The 16,408-nt window shown below is 36.8% G+C and overlaps 1 protein-coding gene across 2 annotated transcripts in view; it reads left to right on the plus strand.

The window, feature by feature from the left end:
- Positions 1 to 16,408, plus strand: part of MRPL1 (mitochondrial ribosomal protein L1) — a 92,687-nt gene that overhangs the window by 16,087 nt on the left and 60,192 nt on the right. For both annotated transcript variants that reach the window (XM_036104731.2, XM_078068822.1), the window contains exons 3-5: positions 9,011 to 9,269; positions 12,014 to 12,097; positions 13,711 to 13,782. In XM_036104731.2, coding sequence (XP_035960624.2) covers positions 9,011 to 9,269; positions 12,014 to 12,097; positions 13,711 to 13,782 — 415 coding nt within the window. The remainder of the gene's footprint in view (positions 1 to 9,010; positions 9,270 to 12,013; positions 12,098 to 13,710; positions 13,783 to 16,408) is intronic.

Here is a 16,408-nt window from a genome sequence, read left to right on the forward strand (position 1 = left end):
GGGCTCCTAGATGGAGGCTGGTCACCAGAAAGACCAAGCCATGATTAGAAGCTTTCAGACCCACCTGTCATCCAGAGAAGCTAGAGATTGAATTCATAATCAATCATGCCTCCATAAAAATCCCTGTATTATGAGGTTCCAAAAGTTTCTGGATTGGTGAACATATACATTTGCCCAAAGGGTGGTGCACCTAGACCCAACGGGAACAGAAACTCTTGTACTCCAGACTCTTCTGGACCTTGCCCTGTCCACCTATTCATCTGTATCCTTTATCATATCTTCTATTATATAATAAACTGGTAAATGTTAAAAAAGTGTTTCTCTGAGTTCTGTGAGTTATTCTAGGAAATTATGAAGTCTGTGGAGGGGGTCACAGGATCCCTTGATTTATAGCCAGTTGGCGAGAAATACCAGAGGCCTTGAATTGTGATTGGCATCTGAGGTGGAGGCAGCCTCATGGAACTGAGTCCTTAACTTGTGGGATCTATTCAGGTAGATAGTATCAGAACTGTCTTCCATTGTTGGATACCTGGCTTATATCAGATAATTGGTTGGTGTGGGAAAAAAAATCCACACATTTAGTGTCAGAATTGTTGTTTCTTATTTAACTGTATATCCTGTTCTACATCTTGCTTGCTTGCTTTTAACTTAATATATCTTGGAGATTGTTTCAGATGGAGCTGTCTAGTTATTTTTTTTATTGAGATATAATTGAAATATAACATTAGTGTCAGTTGTACAACATAATGATTCAGTATTTGTATGTTTTGGGAAATGCTCACCATGGTAAGTCTGGTTAATATCTATCACTATACAAAGCTACAATTTCTTTTCTTGTGATGAGAATTTTTGAAGACTTACTTTCTTAGTAACTTTCAGATAGACAGTACAGTATTATTTATTTTTTATTTTTTTATTTTTTTAAAGATTTTATTTATTTGACTGAGAGATAGAGAGAGCACAAGTAGGCAGAGTGGCAGGCAGAGGGAGAGGGAGAAGCAGACTCCCCGCTGAGCAGGGAGCCCGATGTGGGACTCGATCCCAGGACCCTGGGATCATGACCTGAGCCGAAGGCAGACGCTTAACGACTGAGCCACCCAGGCGCCCCAACAGTACAGTATTATTAATAATAGTCACCATGCTATACATTATATCCCTGTGATTATTTATTTTATAACTGGAATTTTGTACTTTTGACCACTTACCTGCCTCTGGTAACCTGCCTCTGGTAACCACCAATCTGTTCCCTGCATCTGTGAGGTTTTTTTTTTTTTTTTTTAATATTTCATGTATAAGTGAGATCATATGGCATTTGTTATTCTCTGACTTATCTCACTTAGCATAATGCCTTTAAGGTCCATCCATGTTGTCTCAGATGGCAAGATTTCATTCTTTTTTTATGGCTGAATACTATTTCATTGTGTATATGTACCATATTTTCTTTATCCATTCATTTGTCAATGGACATTTAGGTTGTTTCCATGTTTTGGCTATTGTAAATAATGCCGTAATGAACACGCATATAATATTTCATTGTGTGAATATACAATAATTTATTTAACCACTTCCCTGTTTCCCCCTATGGCACACATTTATCTTCTCAATCTTTTGCTATTACAAGTGAATAATCATGTACATAGATCTTGTCAAAGATTATGAATGTATTTGTAGTATAAACTCTGAGAAATAGAATTTTTGAATCAAAAGATGTGTGCATTTATAATTTTGATAGATAATAGGTAATACTAAATTGCCTTCATAGAGATATTGCTAATTTATGGCCTTACCAGTATATTGTATTAGAATGTCTACTTTTCCATATATAGTATAGTTAAAATTTTTGAACTTTGCCAATTTGATAGGTAATAAATAGTATCATCAAGTTTTAATTTTTTTTCATGTCTGACAATGAGAGTTATTCAGTAGCTTGATGAGAAGTTGTGGTTATTTTTTTTAAGATTTTTTATTTATTTGTTTGAGAGAGAGAGTGCCCAAGCATGTGTGCATGCTGGGGGGGAGGGGCAGAGGGACAGGGGAGAGAGAATCCCAAGCAGACTCCTTGATGAGCACAGAGCCTGATGTGGCCCTTGATCTCTTGATTCTGAGATCACAACCTGAGCTGAAACCAAGAGTTGGACGCTTAACCCACTGTGCCACCCAGGTGCCCCTGTGGTTTTAATTTTTTTTTTTTTTTTTTAAAGATTTTATTTATTTATTTGAGAGAGAGAGAATGAGAGAGAGCAAGTACATGAGAGGGGGGAGGGTCAGAGGGAGAAGCAGACTCCCTGCTGAGCAGGGAGCCTGATGCGGGACTCGATCCAGGGACTCCAGGATCATGACCTGAGCCGAAGGCAGTCGCCTAACCAACTGAGCCACCCAGGCGCCCATTTTAATTTTTTAACGTACTGACTTTATAATACACTAAAAAATCGTTTTTGTATGGCAAAAAAAATTTTTTTATCAGGATCTGAGACAGGGTGGAGAGGCTTGTGCTTGCTTCTCTCTTCTCTCTTGTCATGTTGAATCTCTTCGTTGGTCCATGTATGTGCATGTACTCATGGTTTGCCAGTGGCAGATCCCCAATAAAAAAGGCCACTTTCGTCATCTCCGACTTTGGTTCTGTTTCTCTGTTGATAATAGGTTCTTTTTCTTCTTCATGTATCTCAGAATTTTTTGTTGACTGCCAAACATCTTGTGTAGAACAGTTGAAGCCAAAGTACCTAGTGTTTATGCCCGGGAAAGCACATGCCTGTTGTCACCGTGTTGAATCAGTCCAGTCAGAAGTCGAGCTAGGTTTTGGTTTTGTTGTTGCTATGGTTACCACCAGCTTCAAATTTCTGTACTTTACCTTGTGCGTAGGATGGGGGCTGGGTTGCTTGGAAGGTTTTTCTCAGTGTTCCCGTTTTATGCTCTGTTTTCTGCCTTGCCAATACAGGCAGCTGTGCCTCAGAGGGGGAGGTCTCTCTTTATACTCTTGCTCCTTCCCTAGTATAGATTGCTGTTGCTTATTAGTGCTTGCTAGTCTGGAGATGGGTGCAGGAGGGATCCTCTGTTTTCCAAACCAGACTTTATCTTAAGTGGGCCCAGTGTGGCTGGACCTTCGGGATGGGGTTTTCTTAGTATTTCTATCCCTTCTCCCCATGGTATTTATCTACTGCTGGTCTTTGCCAGAGTGTCCAGGCCCTTCCCCCCAGCTTTACCGTACTGGTAGAGGATACTGTGCTCCGGACTGTTTCCTGACCTACCCCTAAGGGTAGAAGTTTTTGTGTTTTTTCTTCTTTCTTTTCCCTATACACATGGGTGATTACCTGTGCCCTACATGGTTTCAGGGTTACATGCCTTTCTGCAGTGGCTAAGCTCTGTACCTGTACTCTTTAGGGAGGCTTTCTAGTCTCCTGGCCTGCTCCCGTCTTTCCCAGGAGCATCTGGTGGAGGTCTGTGGAAAGAGCCTACAAATTGAGTATGAATTCCCATTGTGTTTGAATGTCCCAGGGGCTTTCTAGTAGCCCTAACATTCTTACCTGTTTGCCTTCCTCTTATACTCTGCTACAGGTGAGAGTGTCCTGAGTATGCATGTGGAGTGGTAGAAGGGAATGTGGGCTGATGCTTCTTGGATTTAAGGCTACTTGGCTGACCTGTGATCTCAGCTTTGTGATGCATTCAAGAAAAGTTGTGATTTTATCCAACTCTCTAGTTGTTAATACTCTTTCCAGTTTTTATTTTTTAATTTTCATTTATTTGTATTATTGACTGGGTTTTATTCTTTTGGCTTTCACATTATAAGCATAAGCAGAACTTCTGCATTTAGTTTCATGAATAAACCAGGGTCAGAGATATTAATGAATTTATTTACATGATTATATTGAGAAATGAGATGTCCAGATGTTTGCATTCCATTAATAATTACATGCCCTAGGCATTTTCTCTTTAGTTCTGTTTAGTTTGACAGAAGTTGTGTATCACCATGCCCCCCAACTTCCATCCCCCAATTCCTCAATGTAAAGGGTTTTTCAGCCTTGAAGGGACTTGGATCTCTGGGGTCACAGATCTTCAAAGGTCTTGAAGTGAGCTTTATTATAGCACTGAATTTTTTTGTTTGTTTGTTTTATTTGAGTATGACCATGGAATTATTTTTCCTTTCATGCTTTTGGAGTTAAGGGACAAATGAGGCAGGGGGAAAGTTATTACCTGAGTGTAATCTCTCTCTTTTTTTTAAAGATTTCATTTATTTGACAGAGAGAGACACAGCGAGAGAGGGAACACAAGCAGGAGGAGTGGGAGAGGGAGAAGCAGGCTTCCCGCGGAGCAGGTAGCCCGATGTGGGGCTCGATCCCAGAACCCTGGGATCATGACCTGAGCTGAAGGCAGACGCTTAACTGACTTAGCCACTTAGGCGTCACTGAGTATAATCTATTATTACTCATTTAATCTATGTGGTTTAGGTACCCAGTAACTGCAGCTAAATTCTCTTTGATTCAGACTGCCAGGCATTTTTCCCTCACCTTGGCAAAAACCTTTTTTAAGTATGATTTATTTTTAGTCCCCAAGAATCAAAGTATTTAAGCTCTCCTGATAGGGCCTTACATAATTGCATGAACAACAGAGGTCTTCTGGATATGATTCTAATGAATAAAGATAGACATTTTTTGGAGGGTCATGGAAAACTGGCAGTTGGTCTATTAAATTAATTATTGACAGATTTTGTTCAGTTGTGCTTTTTTTTTAATTTTGGAAGAAAGTGTTTTTTTTAGAGTCCTATTTGATCTCTGTTATAATGACATTATGCTTTTTTTTCTTTAAAACAGTGTTCCATTTGTAACTTAAAAATATTTTTACTGAATCAGCTCAAATATTTTGTGAAACAAGGACCAAAGTATAAATAAACAAATTGCTGTATACTCAATGCACTCTATGTATCAGACTTCTATTGGGTGTTGCATATATTTATGAATTTAAAAATCATATTTCAGTCCCTGGGAATTTGATATTAATTGCAATTTAATGGACAGGTTTGGCCATGATAAAAAATTTTGTGGTGAAATCAGCATTTATGTAAAGTAAGTCTGTAGGTTACAGCTAGGACATTTATTTGTTTTGTTTCTTTTAGATGGAGAGTATTTTACTAAACATGCTCTTTAGGCTCCTTCTTTTATTGGCCTCCCTATTCTTTTACTAAATATAAAATAAAAATGTGATTTCTCCAGTTTGGAAGATTTGGAATTTTGTGGAGTACTTCCAAAGTAGCTGTTGAGGCATGTTGCATCCATCCACTTGGACACCTGCTTAGACTTGTTGTCATCAGTCCAGAAGGACACCTGTGTCCCATTAAAAATGAGCATTGTCATTATCTGCTATTCTGCTGAATTGCTTATTAGCTGGGAGGATGCTGTTAGTTGTGGTAATAAGGATTCATTGAGGGCTAAAAAGTGAGAATGGAATTATACATGGGATTGGATTTTGAGTTTCTTTTTTAAAAATTTATTTTACTGTCATCTGTTTCTTTCACATAAATTTTATAGGACCTGTATTAGTTTTCTGTTAACAAATTACCACAAACTTTGTGGTTTAAAACATTAGAAGTTTGTTATCTTGCAGTTCTGTAGGTCAAGTCTGTCATGGATCTCACTGGGCTAAAATCAAGGTGTCAGCAGGGCTTCCTTCCTCTCTAGAAGCTCTAGGGGAAAATCTGTTTCTTCTCCATTCCCACTTTTGAGAGGCTACCGACATTCCTGGGCTTGTGGCCACCTTCCTCCATCTTCAAAGCCAGGAATGGCAGATTCCCTTTCATGCTCAAATTTCTTCTGTCTCTTTCCATCTCTTTCAAATGTAGGTGGGAAAGGGGAAAGTTTCTCTGCTTTCAAGGACTTGTGTGATTAGATTGGCCCCTGGATTATCCAGATAATCTCCCCATCTCAAAGTCTTTAGCCCTAAGCACATCTGCAAAGCCTTTTTTGCCATGTAGATATAACATTGTTGGAAAGCCATTATTCTGCCTACAACAGAACTCAAACCTTTTTCTAGAAATATTACTTAACTAATTTAAAACTCTGTGGTTAAAAGATTATAGGTGTGATTTGAAATAGTGTTGAGAAAATATATGCTATTTATTATCTCTCTTTTTTTTTTCCTGTCTTCTTAGGTTCAAACTCTTATCTGCTCTCTTAACTTACCTGTTGAACATATTTTCCTAGATATTTTGTAAACACCTTGTTAGCTTTTGTTATATACCAAACCACTCAAGAATTCTTTATCATTGCCCACACATCTGTGGGTCAGCTGATCTAAGCTAGGTTTGGATGGTGTCTCTTAGGACTTTGGCTGGGCTTGCTGCACATCTGTGAGTCTGCACGTCAGTTGTGAATTGTCCAGTCTAGCCTCTAGCCTGGGGCTCTGTGGGGGCAACTCTGTTTCACAGTCTCTTATTCTCCTGCCTTTGGGGTGGCACAAGCATATTCTTATGGAAATGGCAGAAATACAAGCATGCAAGTGGGAACATATGAAGCTTCTTATTGGCCTAGGCTTAGAGCAGAGAACTGTCACTTTTGCTTTATCATATTGACCAAACTAGTCACATGACCAATCCAAGTGCTGGGAAATATGCTCTACCCCTTTAAATGGGAGGAACTGCAAAGTCACCAGCAAAGTGACTTGAATGAAGAGAGGGGATAAAGAATTAGGGTCAGTGATGCAACTAACCCCACACTCAAACTCTGTATTGCCCCAAACTGAACTCATCTCACAAGAAACCTGTTTTGCCTTTATTTCTGGGCTTAATGATACTATGCTATGTCTGGTCACCCAAGCCAGAAACGTAGGAAGTATTGTATAAAAATAGTCTTCTTTTTTCATCTTTATTTTTCTGCAGTATTTACTTTATAAATATCTAATCTCTCATCTTCTCCAGCCTCTTACCATCACTGCTGTCATATCTCCTTGAGAAGAAAGGGAGGGGCTAGTCTTTATATTGTCTCCAATCCGACTTCCTTCAAATCTATCTCTTATATTGTAGCCGGAATATTCTACTGGAAATACAGATGTCACTCCTGTTCTGTAGCTTCTCATTGCCTCTAGCAAAGGCCCTCTATGATCTAGATTCTCCAGCCCCATCTTCAGATGTTTCTTGCCTTCTGTTTTGCCCTGTAATTCAGGAGTCAGCAAACTATGTCTAGTGGGCCAAAAAATCTGTTCTACCATCTATTTTTGTATGGTTCGTGAACATAGTTCTTACATTTTTAAGTGATTGGATAAAAAAAGAAAAAACAGTATTTTGTGACACATGAAAATTATGAAATTTAAGCCATTTGTTTGTAAATAACGTTTTATTGGAACATGGCTACACTCATTCATTTTTCAGTGTCTATGGCTGCTTTCACATTACAGTGGCATAATTGAAATACTGAGGTAAGAGACTATAAAATATTTGCTGTCTGGCCCTTAGAGAAAAATTTTGTCCCCCTCTGCTCTCGTCAGAATTTATAATAGCTCTCCTTGTGTACTTGTATTCTGTTTGATGACTCAATAATTTTATTATGTTGTTTCTTTGCCTGGCTAACTCTACTTTTTAAGATAATAGCTTTATTGAGATATAATTTACATACCATTCAATTCACCCATTTAAAGTGTACAGTTCAGTGGTTTTTAATATATTCACACTTTTGCCACCATCACAGTGTTATTTATAGAACATTTTTGTTAACTTGCCTTAAAACCTCATGCCTAGGGCGCCTGGGTGGCTCAGTTGGTTAAGCGACTGCCTTCGGCTCAGGTCATGTTCCTGGAGTCCCGGGATCGAGTCCCGCATCGGGCTCCCTGCTCGGCAGGGAGTCTGCTTCTCCCTCTGACCCTCCTCCCTCTCATGCTCTCTGTCTCTCATTCTCTCTCTCAAATAAATAAATAAATAAATAAAAATAAAAAGAAACCACATTCTTAAAAAAAAAACAAAAAAAAAAAACCTCATGCCTATTGGCATTTAGGCCCCATTTTTCTAACCTCCTCTCCCAGCCTTGGACAATCACTAAATCTACTTTCAGTTTCTATGGATTTGCCCATTCTTGATGTTTCATACAAATGGAACCATAAAATATGTGGTCTTTTGTGACTGGCTTCTTTCATTTGCATAATGTTTTTAAAGTTTATACTTATTGTAGCTTGTATCAGTACTTCATTCCTTTTCACTGCTGATTAATATTTTATTGTGTGGATATATCACATTTTGTATCCATTCATCTGGGTTATTGAACATTTGGGTTGTTTTTACTTTTTGACTGTTAGGAGTAATGCTGCAGTGAACATTTGTGTACATGTTTTCATGTAGTCATATGTTTTCATCTCTCTTGGGTATATACTTCAGCTAATTCTTCCTTATCCTTCAAGAATTGATGTTAGGGTCATCTTCTCTAGAACACTTCCCTAGCTTCCTAGACTGGATTAAATGTCTTCCCTGCGGCTCCGAGAACACTGTGTCAAAGTACTTACCCATTGTATTGAAATTATCTGTTTGCATGTCTGTATCCTCTATTCCTCTAAATTTTTGGAGAGCAGCATCAATGCCTTATCCAACTTTGCATCAACTGCAAACAGTACAAAAGTTTACTTAATATTTGTTCAACTAGAAACATTGTAAAGCAGTCTATGCTTTTGAATTAAAATAAACTTAAAAAATAAAAATAAAATAAACTTTATCTTTTGTTATTTTTTGTGTTTTATGTACATTGGCTTTTTATTTTTTATTTTTTTAAAGATTTTATTTATTTATTTGAGAGAGACAGACTGAGATAGCGACAGAAATAGCCAGAGAGAGCTTGAGCGGGGAGGAGAGGGAGAAGCAGGCTCCCAGCTAAGCAGGGAGCCTGATGTAGGGCCTGATCCCAGGACCCTGAGGTCATGACCTGAGCTGAAGGCAGATGCTTAACCGACTGAGCCACCCAGGCGCCCCTACATTGGTTTTAAAAAAAAAAGTTTCTTAGAATATGTACTGAGATAACTGATCTTGAATTTGTCTTTTTTTAAGGCCTGCAAAGAAAACAAAAAAAGGTGTGAAAGACAAAGCATCAGATGAGAAAAAAGATGAGATAGAAAAAATAAAGTCATACTCCTTTATGGAAGGCGAACCTGAGGATGATGTCTACTTAAAGCGCTTATATCCAAGACAGATATATGAGGTGGAGAAAGCTATTCAGTTACTTAAGAAATTTCAAACTCTGGACTTTACTAATCCAAAGCAGGGTGTTTATCTTGATTTGACCCTGGATATGGCACTGGGGAAAAAGGTATGTAGACTCAACTAAAATAAATTTATTTGTGAACAGGAGCTGTATGAATTGCTGTTTCTTAATTTTTAAAGTTCCTTTTTTCTTATAATAATTTTTGGGAAGTTTTATGTTCTTTCTATACTATGGGATGAAAAATTTTGTTTTTATTTTCCAAATATAAAAATACGTTGAACATACTCTGCAGAGTCGATGAACATTTATCTCCTAGTTACCTGAAAATCACTGGTATAAATTTCAGCAAAAGTAGTGTTAAAATTAATTGAGGTATTACTGTAACTTTGAAAAATGACTTAAGCTGCCTGGGTGTCATATTCCTTTTCTGTAAACGAGGGTTTGGGATTAGAGGTATGTTCCTTAGAGTCCTGCATTGAGACTAAGTTTGCATCAGTGGGGTGCCAAACCCCTCACTCTTGCTTCAACCAAAACTTTTCTGCTTTATTTGTTTATATGCAGTTCCTTGGATGACTTTTGTTTATAAAACTCTAAAAGTAGTAAAAATACTGAATTAGAGTTGAGGTCCATTACAACTCTAAATCTCATTTAAGAAATCTAATTTTCTTGGAAATGGTATTTTAATTTTTATTCTGAGGATGTCTTTTTTTTGGTCAAACTAGAAGGTACAAATTTTTGAATACAGTGTAACGACCTCAACAACAACAGTGGTTGAACACTTAGGAGGAGGCTGTATGATGTTGCGCTTAAGAGCACGGGCCCTGGAGTCAAACTACAGCACAGGCCAGAATCCTGGTGTCACCACTTACTTGCTTTTTGACTTTGGGTTTCTGGTTTAACCTTTTCAGATCTATTTTTTCCCACCTCTTTATAAAGGGAGATAAAATGCTTAGTTTACACAGTTTTTAAGAGGATTAAATGAGACAGTGCATGTAAAGGACTTGCTAAGTGTTTAATAATCACAATCAACATTTACAGGAAACTTTCTGTGTACCAGCCACAATGCTAAGTGCTTTGCATGCATTTTCTCATTTAATCCTATAATAACCTCAAAAGAGGAAGCTGAGACAGAGAAGCTGAAGTAACTTGTTTATGGTCACAGAATAAGAGGTGAAGTTAGGATTTGAATCAAGGTGTATCTTATTTCATAGTTCTTATTTCTTAGAAACAGTTTGTACCAGCCATGCTGTAATTTTATTTTATAGCAGTTTTACTGTTAGTTCTTTTATTTTAAAAATGTTGTAGTATCCAAGATGATCACTTTCTCAGTCAGCCATTAATGTACTGTTGACCCTTGAATAACATAGTTTTGAACTGTGAGGATCCACTTACATGCAGAGTTTTTTTTTTTTTTATAAAGGCAGTATACTACTGTAAATGTATTTTCTCTTCCTTATTTTCTTAATATTTTCTTTTCTCTAGCTTTCTTTGTTATAAGAATACAGTATCTAATACATACAACATACCAAATATGTGTTGGTTGACTGTTTATGTTATCGATGAGGCTTTTGGTCAATAGTAGGCTATTAGTAGTTAAGTTTTGGGGGAGTCAGAAGTTACATGCAGCTTTTCAACTGTGCTGGGGGTAGTGCCCAACACCCGAGTTCTTCAGAGGTCAGCTGTGATTCATAATGAAGAGTTGTAGGACCACAAGCTTCATTTCAGAAATGAAAGCCACTTGTAGACTATTAACATTGAAAGGGTACTGTTGTCTTCCTAAGACATTTTTTGTTTTCGATAGAGTGCTTATACAACAAGCCAGTGTTTCCCCAGTATTGTGATTACTTGCCATTGAAATATTTACTGAAACTAGTTGTGACATGTTAATGGCAAAGGAATGCCAGTCAGTAAAATTGAGTTGCATGTCTGATGTCAAGTATGCTTAAGAGTTCGTTCTTTCTTGTCTGAAAAGAAATTCTCAAGAAGTTATCTCTACTCAAAATAAAGTTTTGCTAAAAATATAACCTTTCAATCAGTCTGAATTAGGGAACAACCTTTTTTCCCTTTCTTCTAGACTTTAAAACTGCACCAAAACTATGGGCCTAGATTTTCCATGTGAAGTCTAAGTGATATGAGCCACAGGGCTAGAGAGGTCCTTGGCTAGAAAACAACAAAGAAGTTCTGAGGCCCTGTAGAATCTCCATCCATATTTGGGTGCCTTAATGCGTGCCATTATATATTTTGGATTTTCCAACCGACTTCCCAAAAATCTTTGAAAGTGGTGGGCAGTCCATGTTGTTTCAAAATAGACCCACTCAGAAGAGCCTTTCAGGCTTGGCATTCTGTCTTAGATTTAGCGTTAATAGTGACCTACTGAGCAGATTAGCTGGATATTTTCTGTCGTCTATTATGCATAGCTGTGCTCATGTCCTCCTTGATGGTGTTAAAAAACTACATGTTCTTTTGAATTTAATTCAAGTTAGTAAACATTTATTGATATCCATCATGTAGAAAGCATTATACTAGGTGCTGGGGAAGATATGGATATGCAAACACATCACTTAATACATGAGAGATTGTGATGAATGATGTAGAGGTAGAAGCCAAGTGCTGTGGCAGTATGGAGGTGGGGAGAGAGATGCAGATTTTCATTATGATTTCTTAGAAAAGAAATAGAGTCTCTTATGCTTTAAATTGTAATCAGTGAATAGTTCTAGATTAATTAGAGGACATATGGTAGAATTAAAACGTTGAAAACAAAACATCAGTTTTGTTTTTTTATAGATGTGAGATATATAGAAAAGATGAATGAATTTTTCATTATTATTTTTCCATTGTTGTGTATCTAGAAAAAAGTGGAGCCATTTGCCAGTGTTCTTCATTTTCCATACCCATTCGTTTCAGAAATCAATAAAGTTGCTGTATTTACAGGGGTGAGTAACCTTTGTCAACCTTTCATATCATTTAATTTTTTGTACATATCACATTAATCAGTGCTTAGATTAACTGAATGAGTAGACTATTCACATAGTCTTATTTTCCCCATTTGAAGCAGTTAGATGACTTATTTGAGGTTATGTCATTTGAGAAAGAGCTAAACTAGAAAATTAATTTCATCATTATTAATCTACTACATTATGTTTCTCACAAGAAACTGAAGAGAAATAGAGAATTTGTCCTACTACCTCCTGCTTCCTACTCAGAGTACTCTCTTCAAATAAAAACAGTAAAATTATTTTTTTTTAAAGATTTTTATTTATTTATTTGACAGAGAGAGGAAGAGCACGTGTGCGCACATGCAAGCACACAAGCACCCAAGCAGGGGGAGGCAGAGGGAGAAGCAGACTCCTTGCTGAGAGGGAACCTGATGTGGGGCTCCATCCCAGGACCCTGAGATCATGACCTGAGTTGAAGGCAGATGCTTAACCGACTTTGCCACCCAGGTGCCCAGTAAAATTGTTTTAAAGCAATGGGCCCACTTAGTGCTATGAAGACACAGAAACCACACTTAAAAATATCTAGTCTGGAAAACCAGGAAAGTCGAGGTTGTAACAAATAGAATCATATGGCTCTTTGTCAGTTTTTTGTATTATAAACATTTGAAATGTATTTATGAATTTGTTTTGTAGAGTGTTTTGATTTTTCTGTATCTACTTCACTTTCAAGGAAGAGATTCTTTACTTTTTTTTTTCTAGAAAAGTGGAGAATATAGTTGTTGGAATGCTACAAAACTTGAGTGACTTAAGGGAGTGATACATTTTCACAGTAAAATGAAATGGCATAAAGGGAACATAGAAAATAACTAATACTGTGTATATATATTTTTTTAAAGATTTTATTTATTTATTTGACAGACACAGCGCGCGAGAGAGAGAGAGAGAGAGAGAGAGAGAGAGCACAAGCAGGGGAAGTGGGAGAGTGAGAAGCAGGTTCCCTGCTGAGCAGGGAGCCTTATATGGGGCTGGATCCCAGGACCCTGGGACCATGACCTGAGCCGAAGGCAGACGCTTAATGACTGAGCCACCCAGGCGCCCCTACTGTGTATTTTTCTTTTGAATTTTCAAACAGCTGGCTAAATTTTTTTTTTTTTTAGTTTTTAATTCTAGTTAGTTAACATACAGTGTTACATTAGTTTCAGGTGTACAATATAGTTTTGATTCTAGCATTCCTTAAGTAACTTTTCCTCTTTGGTTTGATAAGATGTCTCCATTTAAGTTAGCAAAACTAAATATATCTTAATCTTTTACTTTTGGAAGATGATGTATTGAAGGCATTGAAGAATTAGATTGAGCCACTTCTTAGGTTCCTAATATGTCATTTCAATGTATTTCCTCATGTGTTAGTCAAGAAACACCTTAATCAACTACAAAGTAAACTTGTTCAGTATACAGTATCTCTGATGCATCTGATTGAGAAATGATGCATTTTCAGTTAAAAGTAAAAACCACAATTTTTATTTTGAACTGTGATATTATTTCTTACAAAATACTTGAAATCAGACTGAATTTGTTTAAAGATTGATATTCAAACTATTGTATTTTTATAGAATGCATCAGAGATTAAAATAGCAGAAGAAAATGGAGCTGCATTTGCAGGAGGAATTAATCTAATTCAGAAGGTACAGTGTTATTTTCATATTCATTAGTTATAGAAATTGTTCTGTTATCTTTGCCATGCATTGATTTATTTCATGTGAAACATAACCACTATGCCTATATCTTTTGACAAATGGTTAGTAAAGCTTTGTAGAATAGGGAAAAATTTTCCTACTCTTTTGAGTCTCAAAATCAAGCTAAGAAAAAACTATCCAGACAGTCTGATATTAATTATGCTTGATTTACATCATGATTTTTTAACCCCTTGCTTCCTATATGTTTGTGAGAGTTTTTGTGGGTAGACTGGAAAGAGCAATCTGACTCTTTGTGGTTTTGAATGCAAGATTTAAAATGAAATTTAAAAGGTAGTGATATCATGAATATCACTGTTCATGTTTTGAAGATCAAATATTTGTTTTGCCTTCTTGGAGTGAAAAGTGTGATTAACTTTACAGATCACAAAGGATAATATCTGACCTCTGTAGTAATACAATACTTCTGATTACTCTTAACTTTTACTCTCCAACCACTTCGGAGTGGCATAGGCTCAGCATGAGGTACCAAGTGGTTATGTAGCCTGTGTTAAGAAAGTAGCAAAGAATTTGTGGAGCTGGTTTGCAATCAGAACAGTGTTTTTTTTGTTTTGTTTTGTTTTGTTTTTTAAGAGGGAAGAAGCAGCATGTCTGTTGAATTTTGGGCGTTATTTCTGAAAATACAAATTTCTAAAGTGTTCTAAATTTGTTTATAGAATACCTTTTTGTTTTTATTTTTTATTTATTTATTTTTTTAAAGATTTTATTTATTTGACAGAGAGACATAGCTAGAGAGGGAACACAAGCAGGGGGAGTGGGAGAGGGAGAAGCAGGCTCCCAGCTGAGCAGGGAGCCTGATGCGGGGCTCGATCCCAGGACCCTGGGATCATGACCTGAGCCGAAGGCAGACGCTGAACGACTGAGCCACCCAGGCGCCCACCTTTTTGTTTTTAGAACAGGAGAAAGTGATTTGAAAATTTCTCTTTGCTCCATATCCAGATTTTGATTTGGGGAAAGTTTGCACTGGGCCCTTCCTTTGGGATGTACAAGAGTGTTTGTAGTGTGTTTTTTTCCACCCCAATAGTACTCTAAATGTGGTGGGGATTCTGGATTTTTAAGGAGAGTCTCCAGAATGATTTTTGGGAGTAGCACTGGTGGCAAATACGAAGAGATTATGCTTTCATGCAGACTCTGGGTCAAAGTCAGAGGGTGGTATCCAGTTGTTTCTGATGTATCATAAGCTTTAATTTAATAAAATTATTAAAATTCTTTTAATTTTTAAAAAATAAGCAATACCACAGATTCTTTGGAATTAGAGAATAGAGCTTAGTTTCTGGAGTCAGAGAACTAACTATTCTTATTAAATCAGTGTACCGCCTTCCATCTGTTTGTTTTTTTTTTTCCTGAAAGCATAAGAGTGTCTTGTAGAACTGTCAAAACAACAATAGAGTTTAAATGAAGTTAAATGTTAAGCAAGAAATTACTTCTCAAGAAAGAAATGGTAAGGGAGCAGAAAGTCTTCTGTAGAATTAAGTTTATTAAATAAAACATATTTGAAAAAGTAACCCAAATAAGGAAACCAAGTATATTTTGAAATTATTTGGTAAATAAGATGTTACAGTACAGAATTTCTCTTTAAGGGTGCCAGTGGTGATTGATTACTAGAGGGAAAATGCCAGTTGTATAAGGCATCACTAGCATATTCTTGCAAGTTACTCCATGGAGTCTTTCAAAGCTTATCCATGTTATTTTATTTTTTTAAATTTTCTAAAGATTCATTTTTTTTTACCTGAGAGAGAGACAGAGTGCACACACAAATGGGGGGAGGGGCAGAGGGAGAGGAAGAATCCTTAAGCAGAGTCTGTCCGAGCTCAAGACCTGAGCCAAAACCAAGAGTCAGCCGCCCAACCGACTGAGCCACCCAAGCGCCCCTCATCCATGTTATTTTTAGAAGCTATTCAGATTATGAAATAATTTCAAGACACTTTTGGTAAATAGTATCATGGCTGTGATTTTTTTTTTTTTACACATTTCTGTATTTTTTAGTTACGTTAAATACTATTTTACTTAGCACTTATAGAAGGTAAATGTAGGGTAAATTTACTGAACTAATAGTCATTTCTTAAGTTAGGCCTTTAATAAATTCATGTTGTTTCAGAACTTCAATTTTACTTGTCTCTAAAGCATGGTTTTCATTTATATGGTTTTGTATTATTCCAAGAGGTGATCTTAAGGTTAACTTTAACATAACTTTTAAACAGTTTTAAATTTAAAGGAGCGTGTCATAAAATCTGTATTGAAAGGTCTTAGAGTAGAAATTTCACACACAGTTCTTTGACGTTTCAAAATTACCTCTGTTTTCATATTTCTATGAATAAGAGCCATTGCATATGTTTGAAATCTGGATCTGCTCTTTATAAGTGCACAGACTGACTAATCTGTCCTAAGCCCTCAGTTTCCTGATCTGGGATGTGTGGTCAATATTAGTACTGGCCTCATAGGGTTATTACAAAGACTGGATGAACTAAATCATTTGACATGTTCAGCAGATTGCTTGGTACATGTGGTAAGTGCTCATTTAATGCAAGTTGTTACCATTAAGGGGACCACAGTAAGT

Source organism: Halichoerus grypus, chromosome 3 (genome assembly GCF_964656455.1).
Source record: "Halichoerus grypus chromosome 3, mHalGry1.hap1.1, whole genome shotgun sequence".
Lineage (NCBI taxonomy): Eukaryota > Metazoa > Chordata > Mammalia > Carnivora > Phocidae > Halichoerus > Halichoerus grypus.